The following is a 25,645-nucleotide window of genomic DNA, read 5'->3' as shown; positions in this document are numbered from 1 at the left end:
GTCTATGAGTGCCGACAGAACTGTTTGCAGATCAAGACCGAAATATACATTGTTTCGCCGCAGATAACGCAGAAAATATACAAAGTAACCGCCCTGTATCTTTGAACATGTCGGGAAAAGACGTCGTCGTCACCGGAGCCACCGGTCTTCTCGGAAGACAGGTCGCCAGAGCCTTTGACCTCCAGGGTTGGAGCGTCAAGGGTACCGGCTACTCCCGCGCCGACGGGGTCTCCGTCTTCAAAGTCGATTTGGGTGACACCGCCGAGGTCGAGAAATTTCTCGACGAGTCCAAGTAAGTCGGCGTCTCGTCTCCAACATCAGTCCAGCAGCAAGCAGGACTAACCGACCATGGTAGGCCCCAAGTAGTCGTACACTGTGTGTCCCAGCCGCCCATGTGTCTTTTTCCTCTTCACAAACCATTGACTTAGCGGTGATGATCAACAGGCGCCGCTCAGAGGTTTCCAGACAAGGTGGATAGCGACCCGGATGCCGCTAGAGCTCTCAACGTCGCAGCCACCAAGTCGCTCGCCAAGCTCTGTGCTGCTCGCTCTACCCTGCTCATCTACATCTCGACCGACTACGTCTTCTCTGGCAAGCCAGGAGAAGCCCCCTATGAGGCAGACGCTCCAACTGGGCCGACAAACCTTTATGGCCAGACCAAGCTGGACGGAGAGCTCGCCGTGCTGGAGGAGTACAAGGCTGCCGGCTGTGAAGGCCTCGGCCTCGTCCTCCGGGTTCCTGTTCTTTACGGAAAGGCTGACACGCCGGCAGAGAGCGCCACCAACATCCTCATGGAAACCTTGTGGAAGACCCAGGACGGCCAGTCCAAGGTGAAGATGGACCATTGGGCCATTCGATATCCTACGAACACGGAGGATGTTGGGCGTGTGTGCCACGGTAGGCACACTTCTTTCAGCTTTCGGACAAGATGACTGACGGGCGAGCCTAGATATCGCCGTCAAATACCTCGAGGCCGGCGATCGCAGTTCGATGCCCAAGGTTCTCCAGTTCTCCAGCGAGGACAAGATGACCAAGTACGAGATCTGCCAGAAATTCGCAGAGATCATGAGCCTCTCTATGGACGGCATCATTGCCAACACCGAGGGCAACGACCCGAACGCGAGCGTCCAGCGGCCATACGACTGCCACCTGAGCACGCGTGCGCTGAAGGAACTGGGCATCGACGTGTCGACAAGTGACTTCATCGGCTGGTGGAGACGTGAGGTGCACGCTTTCCGACATTAATCTAGATCAGTACCAGCTCACGCATCTGCATCGATGATTTAGCGGTCTGGGGAAAGCTGGAACGCGACACATGCAGAGGATGATCCATCGAGGACCGAGAAAGGGCTATCCTGCTGGCGGGTACGATGTGCTCTCGGTCTTTGTTCCTGGCGGCATTGTACATATTTTCACGCTCCTGGGCGTTGTGCGGTAGCGATGGACCCTCCCATATGGAGTTGCAAATATCTTTCCTGTAGGAGCAAGCTCTTCGATTGGATGGGTGACCAGAGTTGGCGGGGAAGTCAGAGAAAAACAGGGCTACGGTGCCAATAACGGACGAATTCCAGATTACGAGTCCATCCCAGGAGCTGAAATGCGGCCCATTACACGTCCGATGGACTCTGTGAGTGCCAACTGGCGTCGCGTTGCTCGTTGTAGGGAGCGTAAACACGTGTAAACACGATGATGGGTCGGTCCTAGACAGAGCACGGAGCCAGGTTGGAATGCAGCGTCGAGGGGTGCGCGATGGCACAATCGACGGTGCGCAAATTAAACATGGCAGACTGGCATTCTATATGGGACGTGGGCGCGCGCCTCGTTGCATTGTGTCGCATACCTCGCCGACCGATGGGCCCAAACTGACGCGTTCCGAATAGGTGGCCCTTCTTATCGCAGAGAAAGGGGATGCGAGTTGGAGAGATGTAAAAAGTCTCCCTTGTCGTCCGTCCTGGCGGACACCGACTTATGGGACGAGGTCTCGCCACTTGTTCCTTTTTTTTTTCGCCCTCCTCCTTTCGGCATCCGTACAGGTTGCACCGAAGTCGACTTTTGTGCGACACGACGACTTTTTCCAATCATTATTTTGTTGCTTATTGTTGAACTATTAATGCTACTATAGTGGCCGTCTAATCTAATCAGTGGCTTCTTGTTTAATCCCCCTTGTCGAGGTCACCTAGCCGGGGACCGAAAGACACGAGTTGGATCGGACGCCCTATCTCAACGTCGTTATCTGTCACCTGCATGATCTGCAGGGTCGACGCAAAAAATAACATTAACCTTCTAGGCAGGGCGCTGGGGGATCAGCTCGAGGGTTCCAGCGGACTGGGCCGCTGCCGTCGCCTGCATAGCTAATTACCATCGAGGATCCGGGGGAACTGCCCCGTCTCGTATAATCCCACCGGTCAACGACTAGGTGCGTCGCACCGTCGAGGGAATCGGTACCGAGTCGCTTGCCTAGCCGGTTGCAGCAGCAGGATTCACATCGCTGCCCAGGCGGAAGTTCGGGAGCACACGCAATCGCACACGCACGCAGAGACGGAGAGAGAGAGAGAGAGAGAGAGAGAGAGGAGGAATATCGCGCAAATGGAAGGGTTTCCGCGAATGAGTCGAACCATGTCGGCGGGCCCTGGACCACCGAAATCTCCTGCGCCGCATCCACCCCGACGGGGCCACAGCGTCACCGCCGGGCAATTGTCGCGGTACAGGAGCGTACGAGGAGTACGGGAGCACAGGAGCGTACTGGACTTTGGCCAAGACTGGCGGGACTGGGATGTGGACATTTTCCAGGACGACGAGACGGTGTCGAATGCCACGACGGATACGGGCACGGCGACAAGCATTGGCATTTGCATCGGTGTTGCCGTCGATGAGGAAACCATGCTCGACGAGACGCAGGCTGCACAAACATCGGCATCGGCATCGGCATCGACGCAGCAGCAGCAGCAGCAGGAGCAGGAAAGGCCAGCATCGGCGGCGAGGCGACGCACTGCGCCGTTGCTGACGTCGTTTTCTCCGACGCCGCAAACACCGACCGGGGCACCGCAGTTGACGTTGCATTGGCAGTGGCAAGATCTCATGTCTGCGAGCGCTGGCAGCAGAGACGAGAACGGCAACAGGAATGACACGATGATGAATAAGTTTGGTTTCGACGGAGAGTCGCCCGTCAACCGAGGAAACGGCGCCGGCACTGGCAAACGTATCCCAGTACGGCCCGATTCCCCTGTGCGGTTCAGCTACCCCAACCGAAGACGGCCCAAGACGGCTCCCAACGGGGTCGACAGCCCCTTGCATGGACCAGCGTCTTTCTCGCCCCCTTATTTTCCTTCTTCGCCGTCTTCTTTCGCGTCCCGGTCGCCTGCGGGTCCCTATTACTCTAACGCAGGTGGCCCCAGCCCCAGCCCCAGGCCAAGACCCCCCAGCGAGCCCGGTTCCCTTTTTTCCTTAGCGCGGTCCCGTTCTGGGTCCAGGTCCCCCGCCCCAGGGGTTTCCTCCACTCAGACCCCTTCGTACCCTCTTGGCCCTTGTCCGCCCGTTCCACCTGCAGGATCAGCGTTATTACGACAACAAGCCGCTGGAACGTCACCTGCTGATGCGGCAACGAGAGATGCACTCGTGCTTGCGCCGGCGCCAGGAACCGTACCACCACCACCACCACCACCACCACCGCTTCCACTACTACCACCACCACCACCTCCTCCTCCACCACTTGAACCACCGCCGCCTATCCCAACCCGAGCACGAGACCAATTCCCCCTCCCGCTCCCCGGCTCTCATCTTCGGCCTCGTTCGCACAACCCCACCTCTTTCTCCTCCAAGTCATGCGCCGACCTTAAGCTGTCTGCCAGAGCCGACTACGCTCGTTCCCAGATCATCACCAAGCTCGCCCTTCAGCCCGTGCCTGACGAGGAACACACCCCCAACGCCCAGTGTGACCATCATCTTGCCCGAGAGGACGAACAACGCCAGCGTCAGCAAGCCGAGCAGGAGGAAGAAGATCGCCGTCGCAAGGAACAGGAAGAGGAAGACGCCGCCCGTTGGGCTGCAGAGGTTGCCCGTCTCGAAGAGGAGACCGATCGCATCATAGCAGACCAAAAGGCAAAGGATCTCGCTCGACTTCAGGCTCAATTGGATGCCATACCCGACGCACCGCCCCGAGTGCGAAGTCCCATAGTCGACAAGTTCGCTTCCTTTCTCAGAAAAGGTCGCAGGTCCGATCCTAACACTCTCACTAAGGCCTCTTCGGCATACTTTCAACCCCTCACGTTCGATTTCAGTCCAGTAAGCGACATGGACCCTTCTCGCTTCATCCAACCTGGCGGCGGCGGCATTGTTCCCCAGACCGACGCCCCGGCCTCGGCCAGCAACGCCGGAGAACGCGTGAGTCGTCCTCGTCTGACCAGTCATCCTGTTTTTTTTTTTGTTTTTTTTGTAAGGTGAGCCGTTGCTAACTTGGTCCTCAGCGGGTGACTGTGCGCTGCCTGCAGTCGTCCATCAGCTTGCCCGTGACGCCCGATACGACTCCTACCGACATCCTGTACTCGGCCGCTAATCTCATGACCCACAACATCAACCCGAAAACCAGCACCGTGTTAGAATGCTACTTTTCCTACGGCCTGGAACGTCATTTGAGACGCTATGAGCGTGTGAGAGACGTCATGAACTCCTGGGACCGCGACAGTCAGCATTGCCTCCTCATCGTCCCGGGTGACTCGGCGGACAAAAACCCCGAACTGAACCTCGAGCGGGTGCCGCGCACTCTTGATCCGCCACCAGGCCTTGTCAATTTCGCACTCTATCACTGTAACCGTCCCGGCAAGTGGAACAAGCGGTACATCACGCTTCTAGATAGCGGTCAGATATTTTCTGCTAAAAAGAAGGACGCCAAGATGTCAGACAAGGACGCCGTCTCGCTCTGCCATCTTTCCGACTTCGACATCTACGCGGTCACTGAGAAAGACATGTTGAAACGTGTCAAGTCACCAAAGAAGATTTGTATCGTAGTCAAGAGCCAGCAGAAAAACAGCGTTTTCCAGAATACCGAAAACTTTATCCACTTTTTCGCCACGGACGACGCCAGGCTTGCCAATGACTTCCAGAGCATCGTTCACGGGTGGCGCAGTTGGTACTTGGTCAACAAGAAGGTCGATCTGACCAAGAAGACAAAGTCCCATCACAGTGGTGCCGAGAAAGCTGGCGGTCTTGCTAGAAACGGAACCGTGCACCGGGCCAGAACGTCAGTCGACGAGACCCCCTACACGATCGGAACGTTCTCTCCGCTGCTCGACATGGACAAGTTCGAGAAGCCAATTGATGACTATGGCAAGGACGCGGACAGGCCTGCAGCGCGACCAGCAGAGCAGCTCTCCACCCCTAGAAATACCCACAACGTTGTCTCGCGGTCAAGGACGACGCCCCACGTATCCCCGCCTACCGGGAAGGGGCTTGTTGACCCCTTCGCTAGGGATCAGGAGTTCAGGTCTGCTGGTCTGCTAGGCCGCGGCTACGAGGGACGGAAACATCAGGCGGAGAAGGCCGTCACCGAGGAACAGCAGTACACATCCGACAGTCCCTTCACCGGGGGCAACTCGCTTTTGAATCAGGTTCCGGAGCCCGACAGGCCACTAGAGAGAAGAGGCACTGTGCGGTCCTCTCGTCCCACAGCGGCGGACCCGAACCCTCTGCCGCGGACCCGATCACGCCCTCCTACATCACGTTTGCCCGCCTCTTCGCGCCCGAGAACGTCGGACGGCGGATCGTCTTCAGGGAGGCGAGACATGCCGCAGCCTCTTGTTGACCTGACGCCCAAGGTACCCCACCTGCCATCGGCCTGGCGAGATGCTCAGGGCCGCGGTGTCAGGGCCCCTAACGGCAAGCCTCTAATCGAAATGGCCACGGGATGGGACCAGCCAGACGCAGCCCTGGGGCCGCAACTGCAAACCGTCACGCGTATGGCCACCACGAAGGCCTACCCTCCCCAGCGTATGGCGTCTCAGTCCGCCGGCTCAAGACCGCGAAGTCGCTCGACGGCAGGCGGCGCTGCCATGCGTCGTGTCGTCTCCAGTGAGCAGCCTCCCGTGCCGTCGATGCCTAGACGGTCGAGACGAGACGACGAGGACCTGCCGCTCATCAACTTTGTTGAGCGTGACAGAGGCCGTGATACGAAGCCCCGCATGTCACAAGGGCTAGGCCGGAGCGGTACCGTCAGGCACTAAGTTTTGTCATTTGATGCGGCGGGCAACGACTTGGCGTCGTTGCAGACATTATGGGAAAGCGCTGAGCGACAGGCCCGACAAAAAAGAAATACGCGCATCAAGGAAAGGCGGCGTACTTGTGATAATAACAAAAAAAGTGATGCGCAAAGACGGCACTCGCGAACTAGGTGTAACGGGGGGGTCATTTAACATGGAAGATACCCGGGTGTAGACCATTATGTCAGTCACAATACCAACTTTTGAGGAACAGGAGAGAGGGGAGGCTTGGAGAGAAGAAACCAAAACATCGGAAAAGAAGAAGAAAAAAAGGTCTCTCAAAATACAGTCGAATAAATTTCTTTTGTCTACTTTGAAAAATAATGGATATGCTTGATTCTAACGGTCTATTGTCGTTGTCAATCAGCATCAAAATAATCGATCGGAGCTAGGTATCTTTCCCCCCCCCTTCCCTTTTCCCTTTTCTTTTTCCGGGCCTCCTGCGCCCCCGCGTCTGCAAACCCCCAAGCTGCCTCGCTGGCTGGGAGGGGGAAAGGGGTAGCTAGGTAGGGGTCATGGTGGCACAGAGACCGCATTAGGTGTAAATAAAGAAAAGGGAAGAAGAAGAAAGAAAGCAAAAAAGTGCACGAGTACGTCTATTTGCTGCGCTTGTAGATCTTGGCAAGGAAGGCTTCAAAGATGCCCTTCTTGAGGCCCTCGCTCTCGTCAACGTTGTTGATCATTTCCTTGATCTCGTTGGCGCGCTTCTCCTCGAATGCCTCGAAGCGCTCCTTGAGCTTCAGGTCGTCGAAGAGCTTCTTGACGATGGCCTCCTTGGCCTTGTCCTTCTGGCCGTAGTTCTCCTCGAGGATCTGGCGCTGCTCGGGGGTGGCGATCTGCAGGGCCTGGTTGACGAGCCAGCTGCACTTGTTGTCCATGATGTCGGTGCCGATCTTGCCAATGTGCTCGGGCTGGCCAAAGTTGTCGAGGTAGTCGTCCTGGATCTGGAAGTACTCGCCGAGCGGGATGAGGATGTCCTCGGCCTGCTTGAGGTTCTTGGGGGTGGCGATGTTGAGGCAGTGGAGGGCGAGGGCGACGGGCAGGTAGAAGGAGTAGTAGGCCGTCTTGTAGATGACGATGAAGCTGTACTTCTCCATGCTGAAGTTGTCGAGGTTGACCTTGTCCTCGGGGGCGGTCAGGAGGTCGCAGAGCTGGCCGAGCTCGGTCTGGAAGGTGACCTCGTGGAAGAGCTCGAGCAGGTCGACGTAGCTGGCGTGCTCGCGGAAGAACTTGCGCAGCAGCGTGTAGATGGCGGCCTCGAGCATGAAGGCGTCGTTGATGGCGACCATGCCGACGCCCTCGTGGCGGTACCAGCAGGGCTTGCCGCGGCGGGTGATGCTGGTGTCCATGATGTCGTCCGACACGAGGAAGAAGGCCTGCAGGAGCTCCGTCATCCAGCCGAGCGTCGCAGCCTGGAAGTACTCCTCCTCGTTAAGGGGCTTGCCGAGCAGATAGGAGACCGAGTCAGGGACCGACATGCCGCGGTTGCATTTTCCGCCGAGGGTGTTGATCTCGAGACTCTGTTGGGGTGCAAAAAAAGACAGAAACAGTCAACCTTCATTGTTCTTTGTGCCTTGTGCCCTTGCCTCATCACCATCACCACCGACCATCACGGCACGCACCTACAACGGTCGTTGTCGTGGTGGCGGCAGTGTTGGTGGTGGTGGTGGTGGCTGTAGTGGAGCTTCTCGGGTCGGTGTGGCTGTATGCTTGCCTTCTTGTACCATGCCAACTCCTCCTTGGGAAGCTTGTACTTTTGCGCGTGCTCTAGGAGGACCTCCTCGAGCTTGGGGAAGACGGACTCGAACTCGGCGAGGGTCGTTTTCTTGGCCATCTTGTCTGATGCGGTTTAGTCTGATTGCCGGCTCGGCGGGGTATAACGATCGAGTGGTCTTTCAAGGGGCGTGATTGTTAGCAAGACGGAAACCAAACCAAACCAAAGCAAAAAAAAACACAAGACAAGGCAATTATAAAAGAAGGCGACGCAACACTTTCTCTCGTGAAAGCGCAAGGAAAACGAGGGTGACAAACTTTTGGAGGCGAAGGGGTGATTGCTGGCTATATTTACGCAGCTTGTTGTCGCGACAGAAATTAAATTATGCCAGCATTAAAATTGGGTTTGCGGTTGACACCCATAGTGCGGGCAAAAGAGTACCTATGAGCGAGTGAGGGTACCCCTCATCCGATCTTCATGCACCGTTAGGGCAGGCGGTGTCGGGACCATCCCAAAGGCCCCACTGTCTCTCCGATAATCACCAGCGGAATAGGTGGGGACTCGGGATGGTGCTGACGGTGACGCCCAATTGGCTTTTCGTGTTGGAAACCTTTTAGTGGCCGCTCGCTGAGGGGCACGCCACACGGCTGGCGGTCAGGCACGCCGTCAGTTGTCACTTTAGCGCCGTCGCGCCGAGCGCGTGCTGGGGGGTCTCCCGGTGGATTGTTTTCTGCCGTCGGCTTAACTATGTCAGGTAAAAGAAACACAACACTTACATCGCCAACCTCAGCAACCCTGCAACTCTGCTTCTGCTCTTACGACCGGTCCTTCCTCTCATTTGCGTTTCAGGCAACCGATTCCTGTAGGGCGTAGTCGTCATTCTCCAACTCGGACCGATTGACCGTTGCCCGCGGTTGCATACCGTCCACGAACGCGTGCGACAGGTAATAGACGACTAACCTACCGACTTTCATTGGCGTCTCGGTCAAGGATGCGAAGCGATGTCGCTCAATGAGAATGAGCTTTCCCAGCTCCGCGAGTCCCTCCAGGATGCAGTTGTGAAGTGTTCCGAGCGGTGTCTGTACTCATCCGCAAAATGGCAAGCTCCCCGACCCGTCGCAAAAGGCCCTTGCACGCGATGGCTGCTGACCTGATCCCAGGGCAGCAGAGCTCCTTAATGCGATCCCCGAACCCTCGATCGATGCCGCCGCGGCCGATACCGACGCCCAGTATGTACCGACCGTCTTCGCAGCGAACGCCGACCCCGAAGAGGGCCTCCTGGAGGCCAAGGAAATTAACAAGTACCTGCTGGCGAAAGCCCTCTTCGACACAAGGGAGTTTGACCGCTGCGCCGCCGTCTTCTTGCCGGATTCTGTCCTGTCGGGTGTCCTGAACTCCAACACCGAAGGGTCATCAGGAGCGTTGAGAGCGTCCAAGGGGAAGGGGAAGACAAAAGTGGAGGCCGAGACGAGGACCGCGGGCAGTAGCACCGAACTGCCCCGGCTCAGCCAGAAGAGCTTGTTCCTGGCCTTGTACGCCAAGTTCATGTCCGGGGAGAAGCGCAAGGATGAAGATTCGGAAATGGTCATGGGCCCCCAAGACCTCGGAAACGTAGTCAACAAGCAGCTGAATGTCGTCAGCCGGTTCCTCAGCAACTGGTTCGACGAGCGCACGACGGACGACGGCGAGGTCCTCGGCAGCCAGGGCTGGCTGGAGTACCTGTGAGATGTCATCCGGCTCCTTATACACGCGCCAGCTACTGACGAAGACTTAGGTACGGCATGGTCCTCGCAAAGGAGAAGAATGAGGACAAGGCAATGGACTACTTTGTGCGAAGCGTCCACTTGTACCCGATGAACTGGGGCTGCTGGCTGGAAATGACCCAGCTCATCAGCCGAGTAGACGATGTAAGTCCTCAGCCGGCCAATTGCGTCCAAGAGCCGCAGAAAGCTAACGTTGTCCAGCTGAGCCGCATAGCGGAGCATCTCCCGCAAAACATCGTCTCCTTCATCTGGCATCTCTACACGTCACTCGAGCTCTACCAGGCGACCCCGGAACTCGCCAACTCATTGGACTCGTTGATGGGCATATTCCCCAACTCATCTTTTCTCCTCACATGCAACGCCATGCTGTCGTACCACTCGAAAGACCTGGTCGCCGCCGAGCAGAACTTTAGTCGGCTTCTGTCACTGCACCCTCACAGGCTCGACTCGCTGGACCATTACTCCAACATCCTTTACGTCATGAACCTGAGGCCGAAACTTGCGTTCCTCGCGCATTTGTGCTCGAGCATCGACAAGTTCCGCCCCGAGTCTTGTGTCGTGGTGGGCAACTACTACTCCCTTCTCTCCATGCATGAGAAGGCGGTGCAGTACTTCCGCCGGGCCTTGACCCTTGACCGGACCTGCCTGTCGGCATGGACGCTCATGGGCCACGAGTACGTGGAGCTGAAGAATACCCATGCGGCAATCGAATCGTACCGTCGCGCAGTCGACGTCAATCGCCGGGATTACCGAGCCTGGTACGGTCTTGGTCAGACGTATGAGATGCTGGAGATGCACACTTACAGTCTCTGGTACTACAAAAAGGCAGCCGGCTTGCGGCCCTGGGACGGCAAGATGTGGCTTGCCGTCGGTTCGTGCTTGCAAAAGATGGGCCGCGACCAGGACGGCATCAAGGCACTGAAGCGGGCCCTGTTGGCAGACGCGTACTACGATACTGGAAGCAGCTTCGGAAACGGAGGAGATTTCCTCAACGGTAGGGGCGCCACAGGGCACCTGGACCCGGAGCTGCTCTTCCAGATCGCCAGCATGTACGACCATCTCGGCGAGGAGGAGGAGGGAAAGGCATACATGGAGCTTTGCCTCGCGCAGGAGGGCGGAGAAGCCCCCGACGCCGCGCTGAACGAATCGATCGCGATACACAACGATTCCCCAGGCGCGTCCGACGACGAAGGTAACGGAGACAGCCGCAAGGAGGGCGCGAGCGAGGGCACCGGCGTGACTGCGTCAACAAGCAAGGCCCGCATGTGGCTCGCGAAGTATGCCATGCGGACAGCGGACTATGTCACAGCCAACCGGCTGGGGACCGAGCTGACGCAGGACGGCTTCGAGGTGGAGGAAGCCAAGGCTCTGGTGAGGGAAGCCAGGGCGCGCATAAGGAATGCGGAAATAGGCCTCACTCCCTGATTCGGCTTGGATGGCCAGGAGATGAGTTGCCGAGGCTTTGGGCGTCGTGGCCAACAAGAACTCCCCGTGGCGTCCTTGCGTCGACACGATCGTTCAGGTCACCGACGGGCGCCCTCGAAGCGGATAGGGACGAGCTTGGCTGGGGAGGGCACACAGTGCGGGTGTATGTTGACAAAGCATCAGGTTGCCGACGCGAAAGGAAGTTACCGTATTGATTTGGCATGAAAGGACGGGCGCATGTCTTGCAGGGTGTTCTTGCACCTAACGAAGCACTCTTCGTATGGCGCATCCCGCCCCAAAAGAAAACCAATCACATGGATGGTGTTGGAGGAAAAGCCATGCTGCCATAGTTCGGCGCGGGATCGCACGGCCCTTCGCATCGGATCATGTTAGGCGTCCGGGGAGGCAAAAGAGAGCGCAAGCTACTATGACACTGAGTAACTTTCTAGAGGTAGAAGCGCGGGTCGTTGGAGCATCCGGAGCATATAGTAATGAGATACCACAACGTGAACACACTCTCCAGATACGCGCATGCGCTTCCCAGGCAGGACAGACCCCGCGCACGTCCATCTTTACCGGGAGAGGGGGGCCAGATAACGGGGGCACCAGATCCGGCAGGTTCCCCGGCGGTAGTGTCATGATCCACGAGCACCCGGGCGGCACCACCTTTTTCTTTTATTTTCTTTTTCTTTTTCCGTTTTCCAGAAGAAGCTCGTACCACGTTTCCAGATAAGCTCACGATCGGCTAACCAACCACCCCACCTCCCTTCTGACGATGCCAGAAGGTGCAACATTTCTGCGAACGCCTCTTCCCTCGCTGGTGCGGACCTGGGATGCGGGAGAGGAGGGGAGTTGGGATACGTCGACGGCGGGCTAGGCCGGGTACATACGGCGTGCTTATGGCGCATGATGACCCAATACGAGGTTTTCGGCACCGCCATTTTCCATTCTTGCTCTCTTTCTCTCTCTCTCTCTCCCGACCGTTCCTTCTCGGACCCCCTCCATCACGCCAGCCACCAATCCCTGTTCGAAGGTGTCCCGCCGCCTTCCTCGTACAAATCCACAAACCATGCGCTTGGCTCGTGGTCGAGTCCGCCCGCCCAACGCCCAACTAGCGGGGCCGGCAAGACACGGGAAGAAGGGAGGAGGGCCATGCGGACAGCGCGTTCATGGAGACAACAGACGAAAGCAAAAGGGAAAAAAAAATTAAATTTATAGCGTGGCGTGGTAAACTTGGAAGGGAAATGAGGGGCCCTCCGTTTCCCCGACCTCTCGAGCGGAAGTGCGTGCAGGTCAGCGGGCTGAGAATACGAAGAGGCGCATCGGTCCCTGCCCCCCTCCTCTTATTATCCGGTGGCCTGCGGATGGGCCATTGCTCGGCTTCTTCGGGCGACGAATGGCCTTTTTGCGGCCCCTAGACGGCGGAATCGATTTGCTGCGTGGTTCGTCCGGGTTCGTTGGATGGCTCGAACAGAAAGGTTGGGGGTGCTTATGCGGTCAGCCTGCAAGAGAACAATATTTGGCCATGTTGATAATAACGTTGCATGACAAGTCTCGACGGGTTCCTATTCGCCGGCCATCATCACTAACACCACCACTACCGCTCAAAGAGTTCGGGGACAACCTGATATCCTATAGATCTTTCTTCTTTCTCTTTTTCCAAAGGATCGTTTTGGCGAAGCTCGCTCCCCCTCGAGCACCCCGTTTGTATCATCATTACTTCGAAAGGACTGTGTGCGTGTAATATCCTCCCTCCTTGTGGCAGAATCCCGATTCCTTGTCTCTCCCAGTACTCCAAAAGATAATCGCCGTGCTTCCCTCCCCCCTCTAAAATGTCCAATGTGCCACATGGTATCAAATAATGCTCATCCGGTTTCCGCTCCCACTTTTGCCGGCCATAAAGGAAGGTCCAGAATAGAAATAGAAAATGTAGAAGGAAAAGAATACGGGATCCGCCAAAATATCGCGTCCCTTGATTGTAACTCTTGCCAGGCTTAACAGAAAGACGCCTGAAGACTCCAGATTAGAAATTAGAATTAGATGAGCAGCGCCAAGATTCCGGCCAGGATAAGAGCACCGGCATTCGCGGTGAGCGACCCAGCACCGCTCCCTGGGACGGTGACGGGTCTCGAGGTGGACGGTCCGACAGGGGTGTTGGTTGGGAGGTCAGTGGCGGGGGTGGTGGGCACGACAACCACGATGGTCGAGGTGAGGTCGGAGTGGTGGCTCGGCTTGGGTGGCTTAGGGGTGTGCTCGACCACGGCGGAGGTGTTGTGGTAGTAGGTAGGCTTAGGCGGCGGGGTCGTGGTCTCGATGACTGGCGGGTGTGTGACGGTGGTGTTCCATCCCGTCGGGGGGTGCACGGCGGTGCCCCAGCCCGGCGGCGGACGCACTGAGGTGTTGTTCCATGACGGCGGAGGGTGGACCGTCACAGTCGGGATGTGCTGGGGTGGCTTGTCGGTAGTGATGGTGCAAGGGCAGTCTGTCCCGTGTTAGTCTTGTTAAGTATAAGCTTGTAGATAGATGAGAGCGTCGTACTCGTGATGGTAAGAGTGGTTGCCGTGGTGGCCGTATAAGTGACGTTTTGGTGGACGAAAGTTGTGGGCGACTGCGGGCAGGGTTAGTCTCGTCCATCACGCCTCTCGGTCCGCCGCATCGAGACTCACAGGGCAGTACGTCTCGTAGGCGGTGGTCACGACTGTGGTGTAGAAGGTGTGTACATCGGTCCCCCAAGCCTGTGTAGAGGCCACGAGCCCGGCTGCCGACAATAGCTGCGAAACCTTCATTGCGGAGTGGGATCGAGTGTTCTCTGGTATAAGCGAGAGTCGTTTGCCAAAGGCACGCTATAAAGCAACTTAGTGGAGTGAGGTAGAGGTAGGTTGAGGCGGCTGCTTGTCGATGACTTTGGGGAGAACAGGAACCACCCAGGCCAGGCACCGCTCGCCTTATGTATCACGAAGGCGGGGCCGTCATGCGCGGAGAGGCCCTTCTTGCAGAAGGGTTTGGGACCAAATGCTTACACAGCTTAAAGTTGTGTGCTGCCCTGGAGGCGATCTTGTCGAGCGGGCGTGCCATTGTCCTCCATGCCAGATTCGACCATCAATGGCCTCGGTAACGATACGCAACGGGTACTGATGACTATACGCACCTGCGCAGGTGGTACGCACCATCGCGCCAGATGGGGCTAAGAGACAGGTGTATGACTCTGTCCCCAATGGGGTCGAGGACAAATGATACGAGGCGGCCTTTGTCCTGCCAGGCCTGGTGCGGAATGGTGCCATTGCTTTTCCTGGCACAATGCTGCGTATATCGCGCAGCTTCTCATTGGACCGGTCACTTTATTGATTTCGTTTTGGGTAAGTGACTATGCGATAGCAGGGGTCGAGAGCTGACAGCTCGTGTTGTCAACCACAGTGCCACCAGGTTTGGGTAGACATCGTGCAAAACCGAGCAGAGTCGATTCTCAACGAAAACCATCGAGAGTCTGCTGCATTCCCACGCTTTTGGGAGAAAAGCCGCCATCGTCAAAGGCCAGGCTGCGTGTCGCAGGGTGACGCGCCTGCGAAGCCATTTCACCCGAACGTGGAGCGCCGGTCAACTCCAGTGGAACTCCCCGAATCGGCAAGTACGGATAAACAGGAAGAACGAGACGGAAAACGAGAGATACCCGGGCTCTGGCATGCGAGGCTCGTGTTCGGCGCCTTTTGACACTTTGCGGCGTTCTACGGGATGATGCGACCATACGCCGCAACTATACGGCATGGAATCGAAGTGGCCGGGCAGCGGCGCAGCAAATGGCGCCGTCAGCACTCGCAGACAATGTTAGCAACTGTGGCCGATTCTCACGAGGCCTTTCCGGTCGAGTGGCATAAATAAACCCTGACTACCAGGGCAAAAAATGGTCTATCCCACATGAGTGCTGACGCCCCATTGCAGAGACCTGGCCCCCGCGCATATGCAACCGAGTTGCGACGGCCTCGCGAGCAACACCCAAGAAGAATTCGTCCTTCCGCGCGACTTTTTGATCATTTCAAGGAGCAGAAGCTACATGTTATGAGAGTAGCCTCAGAAGCAATGCCGCTTGGCATGTTGTATCGCACGACGGCGTCGTCTCCTAATGTATGATTAGCGAGGGCGGATTCCCGGCGATGAAATCTTCCGCGGAAGCACGACTTCAAACTATGCAGGTCTAGATCAGACGAGTGACCACACCAGCGAGGCAGGTTTTCATCGACAAGGTATTCAGGCATCCTGGTTGTCCAGTGTTGGCACCAGGATGTATCCTAAACCTTTGCCAGCTCGATCGATTGGTCGGTCATCGGGAACCAGGCAATGCCCGGCGCCCACAGCTGGTATGAGATCTCGAGGAGTCCTGTTTCCCAGAGCCATGGGCAACGGTGTCCGTTCGCGCCACGAGGTTGAAGGGATCTGGATTGATAAAAGTCCTCAGACCCAGTTTCTTTTCGCCCGTATGCAACGGCTTCTGACTAGACGGGACGCCTTCGGACAGACCTCGGTGGAGAACCCTTCGCGGTGGGCGAGAGGCGAATTCAACACAACCAAGAGGATCAAGAGGCTAAGCTAAGTCCGGAAGATGTCCAATTCCCGTTCATCCGGTTGAAAGGGGAAAAGAATTCTCTCGTAAACCAGGCTGGTTCGACGACGGTTGGGAGCCCCGGTATACCGCGTGGGCACGCCTTGCGGGGGAAGAGGAGACACTCGCACGAGATGACGGAACTGTAAGGCATATGGAGGGGGGAAGTCGATGGGTGCGATGAGGTCAGAATCGGTCACGGGCTTTTTGTCGGTAAGGTAGTTGGCCGAGCCCGTCATGGACGCTTCCAAGGCCGATGGATTGCCGGCGACGCTGCGGGGGCAGCCTGAAGCGGACATACAGACCGCGGTATCAGTATCTTACTGACCGAATGCAACGGGGCGATAAACTGGTGGGGAAACGCCGTCAATGGTGATGGTGTGAGGGAATTATCAATGACGAAGAAAGAAAAAAACCGTCTGGGGCAAAAGGGAGCAGAGTGTGGTGTGTGGGACGAGTGTAAGTTGAAGCCCAGGTCTAGGCAGGTCCGTTTCCAGGACGGTTCCTGCATTGGACCAAAACTCACCTGAGAAAGACCCGCAAAAAGACCCGCTCTTAACGGACCCTCTTTCCGTCCATGGCCGGATCAGTCCTTGACAAGTGTGTACATGGGTACACGGCACCGGTCTGGATACGGAGACCTGTTCCTTGGAAGACAGCGGCGTCCCAACCCCGATGGTTACGTACTATGTACTATGTAAAATGCATCTTACGATGTACCTAGTTAGGCACTATGGCAATCACAAGCCGTAACTCGGCAGCAAACAGTCCCTTTCATCAGGTGGGGGGACGTACAATGTACATCGGACATGGCAGCAGCCTTGGTACTACGTATTCATGCTGTCGGAGAGCGAGCGATGGTCAGTGGGACCCGGATGTGGTCGAGAACGTCCCCGTCCCAATGTACACGTACAGCTGCTCAACGGGCCGCACAAGACATGCGCCGGCTTGCTTCGCTTGCCTGCTGCTTCCCGTTGCGCCTGCTGTGTGCCAACCCTGTCTGCTCACCACCGTTTGGTGGGATTCCAGGAGCAAGCATGTGAGCATGTGTGCCGGCGACCAAGTCGGGCAAGATATGCCCAGTGGATTAAGGAAACATGAGCAACCAGCATGACGGGTATTGCGATTTGCAGCACATGTCCTACCTTAAACCGTAGCTTAAACGACTAGCTTATCTGTTTCACAGCCTTGTGGGAGAATACACTAATCTGCTCCAGCCGACGTGGGCCAGAAGCGCAGGATAACTCCACGATGACTGAGCACTCGCCCGCCGCAGTCTTGACCGACGGTCCGGTGGTGGCGTTGGGCTTGTGCCGTAAGCTACAGCGCATTACCCTGCAGACACGGCACGGATGACTCAGGCAGCGAGTCGGAAGAAACTTTTTCTTGGGGGGGGGGGAAGATGAAAAAAAAAACTCAGCATAAAAAGTCCCGCACCTAAGGATCCAGGCCTCTCAACAGATATGCAGGCACAGACAGCATAGAGAGGACTGGGCCGTCTGCGTGAATAAACTTGTTCCTGGCAGACAGGCAGTGAGGGGAACGGATATTGGGGCAGTGCCCGGGGAACTCAGCTTGGTACCGGGTACGGAAATAGCCTGGGCAAATTGTTAGCAGAAACGCGACCATACCGCCTCCCCATCTATCTCTCCGTGACGCTCGACTCAGGCACTGTACAGCCCTCCCTACAGTGCTCGGAGCACCACACACTCGGGCTATGATCGACAGGCACAAGCCCGCCCACCTTGTATGCCTCACACCCTCTTCCAGGTTCTGGATTCGATTTCTCACCATCGTCCCAAGTTGACACCTACCTCCCCGATTCGTCCACCGAAGTCCAAACCCCCAATTTTATCTCCTTCCCCCTTCTGCCCCGTTCCTCCCTTCTAACACGCTCTGGATGCACATTGCCAAGTCCTTCCGGCCGGGGGAGGTGTACAGCTTTGCCAGGGAAACAACAGAGGGATCACCCACGGTCGTGTCATCACCTCCGTCACAGAAAGCCTGAAGGATGGCCAACCGCGATGGTTGCCCGTGCTCCTCTCGCACTGATGTGACGGCGATGTTTTTTTTTTTCTTCCCCCTTGCTGAAATGAGTTTTGGCCTGTCTCTCTCTCCCCTCCCTCTCTGTGTCCCAGAGAGGTCGTCTTTCCTGCATCAGCACACCGTCGTCCAATCTTCGCCAGCTTCGACTCGAGCGAGTGCTGTCAGTGTCGTCTGTTTTCTTTTGGCCCGTCACCTGCATCTCGTCAAATTGATCAGCCGATTCTCCTTAGTGCAGACGAACCGGTACGTTGGGAAGTGATGCCACGTACTGCGGCCCTCGGCGTTTACCCAAATGGCATAGCTGGCATTGCTCTCCCGCGCGCGCCCTCCCAACTTCCGTCCGGCAGTACAACCCGGCAGCCTTGCCAAGTGGGATTTGCTCGGTAGTGGCCGGCACATCTTTTCCTAATCGTCGTATCTGCGCGTCCTCGACTAGGGCCACGGTGCTAAGGATAAGGGAGCCAGCCAAGTTGGCCCGCCAAAAGAGAGCCCGTCATGAGCCGTAATGGCCCCTGTCCCGCTATGAATTGTTAGCCGGCGCGCTGATTTGTCGTCGTTGGCCTGCCTCGAGTTCAGTTCCACGACTTGCTTCTGTCTGGCCTGTCAGGGTACGCCACGCGGAGTTGGTTGTTAGCGTCAGGTACCAGGCACATACTGCGGCCAGTAGCCGCCCAATGACGACGCCGAACAAGCATCTGCGGCTAAGAAAACTATCAAACGGCGCCAAGGGCTGACGTCCGTGTTGCTTTTTTCATCTTGTGCCAGCACGTCCTCGCAGCCTGCTGACGCCGAGCACCTCGATACCTGCGCCCTGTCCGTCACCTCTGGCCCTCTCCTCTCGGCCCTCTCGACTACCCGCCCAGTCCGTGAGAGCCAACGCTTAACGCCGAGTACCCGTCCTCGCTGCCGCGCTGCTCCCGTGTACTCTCCTGAGGGAGGGCGTTCCTGGCACCAGAAACCAAGAAGGAATCTCAGACACAGCCTGGCACTGTCCGAGAGTAAGGACCAACACCCCCAGAAACAAAGATGTTTAGAACAACTGTTTATCGAAATGTTGTTTCTGAGTAGATTGGGCTGTTCGCCCCAGTTCCAGTTCCAGTTCCAAACCCTCCATGCAAACCTTGTCTAGTGCGGGCGAGCCACGGAGGATGGGAGGCCTGGGAGAACTGCTGGGCCAGACGCCAGACCGAAAACTCTGAACCTGGCGAGGCCATTAATTCACAGGCACGTCCAATCACGGCCGGCAAGTTACTACGACATGTACAAGTTACAAGAATCATGGCGCCCGAGCATGCGAACCCACTCTCCGATGGAGGCGTTCCATGTAACTCTGGGAAACACCCTCGAGCTAATGTCTCCACTGTGGTATTCAGACGTGCCCACGTCCTCGACGCCCCCAGCTCCGCACCTCCACTGCTGCCATTTCACGAGCAGGATAATCCTTTCTAGGCTGCCCCCCCCCCCCTCTTGACATGTGTATAAGTACGAAGCGGTTCCCATGAGGCCTACCCTTCCCCGGTTTTGATATACCATCCCACAATCACTATCCTTTCAGTGGCCGAGCCTCTCACATTTGTCTATCCAGACAGCCCCATTCTCTTCACAACCAGCTTCTCACTCTTTTTTGAAAGCACCCAGACGGCCCCGGTCCGTTCAGCTCCCATCTCTCACAGCTAAGGCTCGAGTCCCATCACCACAATACCCCATCCCTGGGCAATCATCATTTCTACGATCAGCTAGACGCTTTTGAAAGAACCACTACTTCTCAGCTGCCTTGTTCCTTCACTACCGTTGACGACGTTTGCCGGACTCTTCAACCTCCAGTTTCAGATCACACAACTCTTTGCCACTTACACCATCACCACCATCAAAATGCAGTTCAACATCCTCTCTCTCCTCGGCGCTGCCGCTCTGGCCGCCGCCAACACCGTCACCTTCCAGTCTCTGGACGACGTCACCCGCACCGTCTACTTCACCCCCAACTCCGGCCTTGCCTCCATCGACTCTGTCGAGGTCCCCGGCAAGGGTGAGGTCAAGGTTCAGATCCCTGAATCCTGGATCGGCAACTGGTACGCCATCTCGGAGGGCGCCGAGAACACCCCCGGCATGCTCGGCGAGGTCGCCTTTAACGGCTGGAACGGCTTGACGTACTTTGACGTCTCCGCCATTATCAACCCCAACGACCACGACGGCGTCAAGAAGATGTGGCCCGCCAGCGGCGCTGAACCCGTCTCCGGCTGCGATTCGTTCCCCTGCAACAACGCTTACTACCTTGCCAACGACGTGCAGACCAAGGTCACCTCCGAGACCGACCTCATCTGCACCCTCGGCAAGAACGGCGCCGTCTCCCGCCGTGACATTGACGACCACCACGAGTCCCCCAGCTACAAGCGCGACTTCGTCCAGGGCAAGTACTCCAACTAAGCTTCGGGAGCACAACTTCTTTTCCGTCCTTCTTTGGGGTTCGTCTCATGTCTCATCTTTCTGTGTGAGAAATGAGAGAGGAAAAAACACCAAAAATCGGCCGCGGCGAGTCTGAACACCATCAGTCCCGCCGCCGCCCCCGCGCTGTGCGCTATGACTTGACGACCCCTTCTTCTCGATGATGACGAACCATCAAAATGTTCAGCATCGTTTCGTCCTTTTTTTTTTTCCCTGACAAAAAGATACCCATCACACGCCAAGAGCGCGGGTACGCGTGGGCTCACCGGGGAAAGAAACCAGTTTTTCTCGGGATTGAGAGTCATTCTTTTACATTTTGGACACACTTTTTGGGTTTCAAACCGGGGTGTACGCAATTCAGTGGGACCGGAGCAATTGGAGCAATCTAGGCGTTTCCCCCCTCAAACCCCGCGAGAGAGCTCATGTGTTGTTGTTGTCTCCGCACACAAAGCACGCCGAGAGATCTTCCGCACTTTTGCGACTGATCTAGGAAACGGGCCTCGTTCTTCTTGTTGGCCTTCACGGGTCGGGAGGTTATCTGATACTGTTTTGGATAACCATCCAACAGCGCGGAGGGAACTTCTTATGATGATTATTTTGGACTTGTGAAGGGAACCTTTGATAGTTTGAACAAACTTCTTGTATTTATTAGGGTCAGGTTTTTTCATCAAACTCATCCCGGAAGATGGAGACAACCGTTTTCAACGTCAATTACCTGTCCCAGTCCCTGCCCTTGCCGTTGTTGTTGTTGACTTGCAAACTTCTTGTTGATCTTAGTCGTTGCCCCGGTCCGCCCCATCTAGTGTGGTAGATGTCGAAATTGAAGGGGGTAGGATTTTGGCCCGGGTTCCTTCCCCGGGATGGCATGTTCAGCAACCCTTGTGCCGCGGGGGAGCCGACGCTTTGTTCTTCTCGCTCGCTGACATGGAAAATGATTATTGAAAAAATTAAAATTTGCGCGAGCGGCCTGGGCGTGGCCCCCGAGCTGGGAATATAACCCCCCCCCCTTTTAGTCCTCCCGTCCTTGGCAATGGATAGATATTTCCATCACCACGGTCATTACTACCACTGATAGTACTAGGCTCCCGGGCTTTTGATCCATACATAGGAATGCAACGTGCACCCCCCGCCCCACGCGAGATTGCCTTTCTGTCCGTTTCCTTGTTTTCCGGCGTCCCTTCTCTTGGGACGAACCACCGAACGTAGCGTAAGGGGGGGTAAGGGCAGGGCCCGTCTTCCCGGCGTTTCAAATCGTTCGGCACCATCCCCACCTGCTGACGAATGACCCCCACACCGCCGGTCGCTCACTCTACATACCTAGTACAGGTGGGGTCGGAGGGAGACAACGTGGCCAGGGGGCGAGGAAACAAAGGACAAACATTCCCGTCCGCAAGTGGAAGGCAACGTCAGCAACGCCAAAGCCACAATCCTAGCAGTCGTCACCCTCAGCCCAGGAGGGGGGGGGGGAGGTAAGCATTTAGTGCTCTCTCGGTTGTAAGGGGCCGCCGGGGACCCGAACCTGTGGGCTTGATCAGAGCCGAATCATACCTCTCGTCTACGTTCCGGTATGCGGAAATTCCGCATCGGCAACCACTCGCGCGTGTTGGTACCCAGGCGGCAGCTCAACGGTTTTGTGGTCCTGCACCTTGGCGCATCGCTGGGCTCACTTGCATCTCGGGGTGTGCGACTCGGGGCGAACAGGCTCTGACCGAACAGGTGCTGACGGTAGGAGGCATGTGGAGACCTCTTCAAAGACGTACAAAACTTTACTCGACGGCATTTCTCCCCATCTTTGGTATGCTAGTGAATTCCAAGTGGGAGGCTCGCTTTGCCTCCGCTCTTAAGTACATCATGATGCCTGCTTGGGCTCCTCGACGGCAGGCGGCGACTCTGCCTGTGCCGACCCCTCCGCGCTCTGTCTGCTTCCCGGCCCGGTTGTTGAATTCCTGCCTGAGCCTGTTGTCTCCGATCCACCGTCCACCTGTTTTTCAGACGGCGGCGGCGGCGATGCGGCAGTCTTGATCTCTTTCGAGTTGATGATGCTCCTCAAGTAATCGCCCGTGTCCCGAAACCCATCAAGCTTGCCGAGCTTGGCTGAGAAGAAATCCACGTCACGAAGCATGCTGTATGCACGTTAGCACGATGCCCAGGGGCTTCCCAGACGGGGCGCGGCTTACCTGTCACGACCAGTACCCGTCTTTGGGTTTGCGGCCTGGAAGGCCTTGCCGAACTGGTCCTTGTAGCTTGCGAAAACGGGGCCCATGATCAACTGCACCGAGGTTTCCGGCAGGTGCTTGGTCAGTACCCTGTGTAGAGTGGTCGTTTCCTTGGCCAGCGTCTCCATGTATGCGTGGGCCGACTGGCTGTTGTCGTGGTCCCAGTCGATCGTCTTCATGGATTTTGAGTGCTGTGACGCGCGTCCGCTCATGATATCCACCAGCTTGTCATAGATGCTGTTCTGGTGTTCCTGGAACAGGCGCCTAACCTTGTCGAACTCACCCATCAGGCTAGACACGCCGGCTCCTGAGCCGGCGTGTCTGCGAACAAACTCTCGGATGTGAGGGATCAATGTTGCGATGAATGACAGCGCTTGAGATGCCAAAGCCAGGTGTCGCGTCGTGATGTTCTTGAGACCAGCAGACCGGGTGGCACCCGCGCCAAGGATGAGCTGGGTGCAGCGGGAGTTGAAGAGCTGCAGGTATGTGATGAGAGAGGTGGCGACGTCGGCGGCCATGGACGGGATGCCGCCGATGAGGTGGAGGAAATGCGAGATGCCCTCCAGGCACAGTATGGCTGAGTTGGGCAGTAGGAACGTTTCGCTCTCAATCTCGGCCGTCCGCGCCTTTTCTTTCCCGCCAGTGCCGTTGGTCTCTGCCGGCGTTGTCGTCGTTCCGTTCGAGACCTCGTCGTCTTGGTTTTCTTCCCATATCTTACTTCCGCTTGACCACGTTGCAGCATCCTTAGTACTGCTCTCGAGCACTTGATCCAGGAGAGCCTTATCTTTCTCGTTGAAGTCTTTCGCGCTCCACTGGTCGGATTCCATTCCTTGGGCCAGCTTTTGTTTCTCCGCATCGCCGTGATGCTGCACGAACTCCTTGATGTGGCCGTTGACCAGGGTCTTCAACGCCGTGCCGCTGCGCCCGGAGATCGCTTCACACTCATTGGCAAAGAAGAGGTTGAGAGTGAAGTAGCGAAGGAACCAAGACAGGCTCAAGTGCGTGCTTTGCTCTGACCGTACCTTCAACACTTTTACTATCTTATCCTGAGCGACGTCGACAGCCTGCCCAACCAAGTTGGCGATATCCATGGCCTTGTGGATCTCTTCTTGAACCTCGAAGCTAGGAGAGTCGTCAAATCTAGGGAATTCTCGGTCAAAAGGTGTCGGGCTAGCAAGAGGAGAACGGGCTGGCGGGGACTTGAGGCCGGCAGCGGTGGCTTCTTCCGTCAAAGAGCTTGCAATGTCGAGAAGCACCTTGACCTGTGTCGTCAGCCGTCGGAGGGTCTCTGTGACGCCAATGTATACCATCTTTAGCAGGTCTTCAGCATCCTTAGGGTCGAGTGCTCGAAGGTTCCTCGCCAAAATGGACGACTTCTCCTGGTTGGAGAGGTTTCTTCCGCCACTCATAGTCGAAGCAGACATCATGGACTCGTTGTCGTCATCGTTGGAGCTTGGCAATGGTTTGCGAATTATATTGCGAATCTCGCGTAGCACCGCCTCCCGGTAGCCTGCAATCGCAGTCGAGATGTGCTGAGCCCGGTGAAGGCCAAGCAGGTTCGGCATGATGGCTTTACGCAGTTCTTGTGTAGAGGTAAGGTAGGCTGGCGGGCCAGCCGACTCTCTTGCAGTGCCGCCCCCCCTCGCCCGCAATGACGAGCTGCCCCAACGGAGGAGAACCTCGCGGCTTTGTACGGTCTCTACGTGTCTACGCAGATCAGCCAGTAACAGGCTCTGGACTTTGGACTCGTAAGCTTTTCCGATACGGAACCGCAACTGCTGCAGGTCGTCATTGACGCTCCGAAGAGCTGTTGCCCCCCTCAAGTCCCTCAACCGCGACAGAGGTAGTACAGGAGGTTCCGCATCGGGAGACTCGTCATGCTCGCCGGCTATGAGATGCTCTAGGCTGTCAATGCGACTTAAAGCCTCGTCCACTTCCCCAGCCTCCACCAGCGACTCGCATGATGCAACACCCTCGACCACATGCCGAAGTTGCAGGACCGCATCGTTGAGGGCCTGCACATTCTCTCTTCGTCGGCGCTTCTGCACTATGTTCAGGCCCCGGGTGGCGATTTCTTCGTCAAGGGCCTCGAGCTCCTTTCTGAGTGCTCTAATACGATCCACGGACTCTGCAGCCTCGGAATGTAATTCTCGTAGAGAGCCGAGTGCACTGAAGAAGGTGGTTGACGCAGTCGATATAGAGTTGATTAGGTGAACCTCAATAGTGTCCATGTACCACGAGAGCTTCTCTTGAAGTATGGCATTGGTAGCCAGAGCCTTCCGGGGAGCCACGACATCTCCATTGTTACCGGCCTTGTCGTCTGCACGTCCTGGTGCAGGTGGTACGACCTCCGACCTCTCGCTGACGACGTCAAAGGTTCTTGGGTTTTCTAGATGAAAGTCTTCGTCGAAGTAAACGTTGGGTATCGTCGACAACGGGGGTGGGCCTTGCCCGCCCTTTCGGCCGAATCCGGAGCTAGAGCGTCGCAATGGCCCCGGGCTATCAATGGAAGTGATCGATGTTATTGACGCAATCGACGATTTTCGCCTAGCAGGCAGTCGACCAGCGGGCTTCAGGTGGCTCTCGTCAAGGGATTCCGTGAAATCGTCGTGTCTGCTCGACCGGCGGCCCGAGGAGCCGGGACGTTCATCTTCTTGTTCTTTGACTCGTCGAAGCTGCTCGTAGAGGGCACCCACTTGCGACAAGTACGGTTTAAACTCGACCGGGTCGATGTGAGGAATGTTCGTCAGGGTCACGGGAGGGATATCGCGTGCGGTCGGCGGCTTATGTGTGCTGAAAGCAGGGGCAGAGGTATGGGGCTGCAGGCCGGTCCGCACAATGGGCGGTTGCAGTAAGGTAGAGATAGCTGGCGGCTTGTCAGCATAGGAATCGACCCCTCCTTAAACTAATCGGTACCGTTTTGCCCAGATTCCAGCACCGAGTTCGCCCAGGTGCTGGACGAGGTATCGAGCGAGCCTCCTATTGAGTGTATGGAGCTCGCATTCGAGCCCCGTCTCGCGGAATGGTTTGGGTGAGCTTGTCCTTGTCTAGCAGCTGTTAGCGCAATCGTGGCAAACAGAGGTCAAAGGGCAGGAAGACTGACTTGTGAAAAGGAAACTCGGTGCGCGTTGATGGAGGAGATAGCGACGATATCGTGTCTACCGACCTCCGCGCGCCTGGTGAGGAGTACATGG

At 56.7% G+C, this 25,645-nt stretch overlaps 7 protein-coding genes across 7 annotated transcripts; 4 read left to right on the top strand and 3 right to left on the bottom strand.

The window, feature by feature from the left end:
- Positions 1-107: 107 nt before the first annotated feature.
- GLRG_03141 (RmlD substrate binding domain-containing protein) lies at positions 108-1,245 on the top strand (the record flags this gene model as incomplete). Its single annotated transcript, XM_008093826.1, has 4 exons — positions 108-292; positions 356-375; positions 445-897; positions 950-1,245. The coding sequence occupies 4 exons, from the start codon at positions 108-110 to the stop codon at positions 1,243-1,245; spliced, it is 954 nt and encodes a 317-aa protein (XP_008092017.1).
- Positions 1,246-2,616: 1,371 nt separating this feature from the next.
- GLRG_03140 (uncharacterized protein) lies at positions 2,617-6,215 on the top strand (the record flags this gene model as incomplete). Its single annotated transcript, XM_008093825.1, has 3 exons — positions 2,617-3,276; positions 3,871-4,380; positions 4,464-6,215. The coding sequence occupies 3 exons, from the start codon at positions 2,617-2,619 to the stop codon at positions 6,213-6,215; spliced, it is 2,922 nt and encodes a 973-aa protein (XP_008092016.1).
- A 632-nt stretch (positions 6,216-6,847) lies between these two features.
- Positions 6,848-8,085, bottom strand: GLRG_03139 (polyprenyl synthetase; the record flags this gene model as incomplete). The annotated part of the gene is made up of 2 exons (XM_008093824.1): positions 6,848-7,769; positions 7,874-8,085. 2 exons carry the CDS (start codon positions 8,083-8,085, stop codon positions 6,848-6,850), a joined length of 1,134 nt encoding a protein of 377 aa, XP_008092015.1.
- An 881-nt stretch (positions 8,086-8,966) lies between these two features.
- Positions 8,967-11,153, top strand: GLRG_03138 (tetratricopeptide; the record flags this gene model as incomplete). The annotated part of the gene is made up of 4 exons (XM_008093823.1): positions 8,967-9,040; positions 9,126-9,686; positions 9,740-9,872; positions 9,930-11,153. The coding sequence occupies 4 exons, from the start codon at positions 8,967-8,969 to the stop codon at positions 11,151-11,153; spliced, it is 1,992 nt and encodes a 663-aa protein (XP_008092014.1).
- A 2,036-nt stretch (positions 11,154-13,189) lies between these two features.
- Positions 13,190-13,939, bottom strand: GLRG_03137 (uncharacterized protein; the record flags this gene model as incomplete). The annotated part of the gene is made up of 3 exons (XM_008093822.1): positions 13,190-13,635; positions 13,692-13,761; positions 13,820-13,939. The coding sequence occupies 3 exons, from the start codon at positions 13,937-13,939 to the stop codon at positions 13,190-13,192; spliced, it is 636 nt and encodes a 211-aa protein (XP_008092013.1).
- Positions 13,940-19,665: 5,726 nt separating this feature from the next.
- GLRG_03136 (DNase1 protein) lies at positions 19,666-20,217 on the top strand (the record flags this gene model as incomplete). The annotated part of the gene is made up of 1 exon (XM_008093821.1): positions 19,666-20,217. One exon carries the CDS (start codon positions 19,666-19,668, stop codon positions 20,215-20,217), a length of 552 nt encoding a protein of 183 aa, XP_008092012.1.
- A 1,867-nt stretch (positions 20,218-22,084) lies between these two features.
- On the bottom strand, positions 22,085-25,643 carry GLRG_03135 (uncharacterized protein; the record flags this gene model as incomplete). The annotated part of the gene is made up of 4 exons (XM_008093820.1): positions 22,085-22,358; positions 22,413-25,317; positions 25,368-25,498; positions 25,555-25,643. The coding sequence occupies 4 exons, from the start codon at positions 25,641-25,643 to the stop codon at positions 22,085-22,087; spliced, it is 3,399 nt and encodes a 1,132-aa protein (XP_008092011.1).
- Positions 25,644-25,645: the final 2 nt, after the last annotated feature.

Source organism: Colletotrichum graminicola (genome assembly GCF_000149035.1).
Source record: "Colletotrichum graminicola M1.001 genomic scaffold supercont1.9, whole genome shotgun sequence".
NCBI classification, from domain to species: domain Eukaryota; kingdom Fungi; phylum Ascomycota; class Sordariomycetes; order Glomerellales; family Glomerellaceae; genus Colletotrichum; species Colletotrichum graminicola.
Note: the sequence above shows the minus strand (reverse complement) of the source record. Positions and strands in the feature narration are given on the sequence as shown.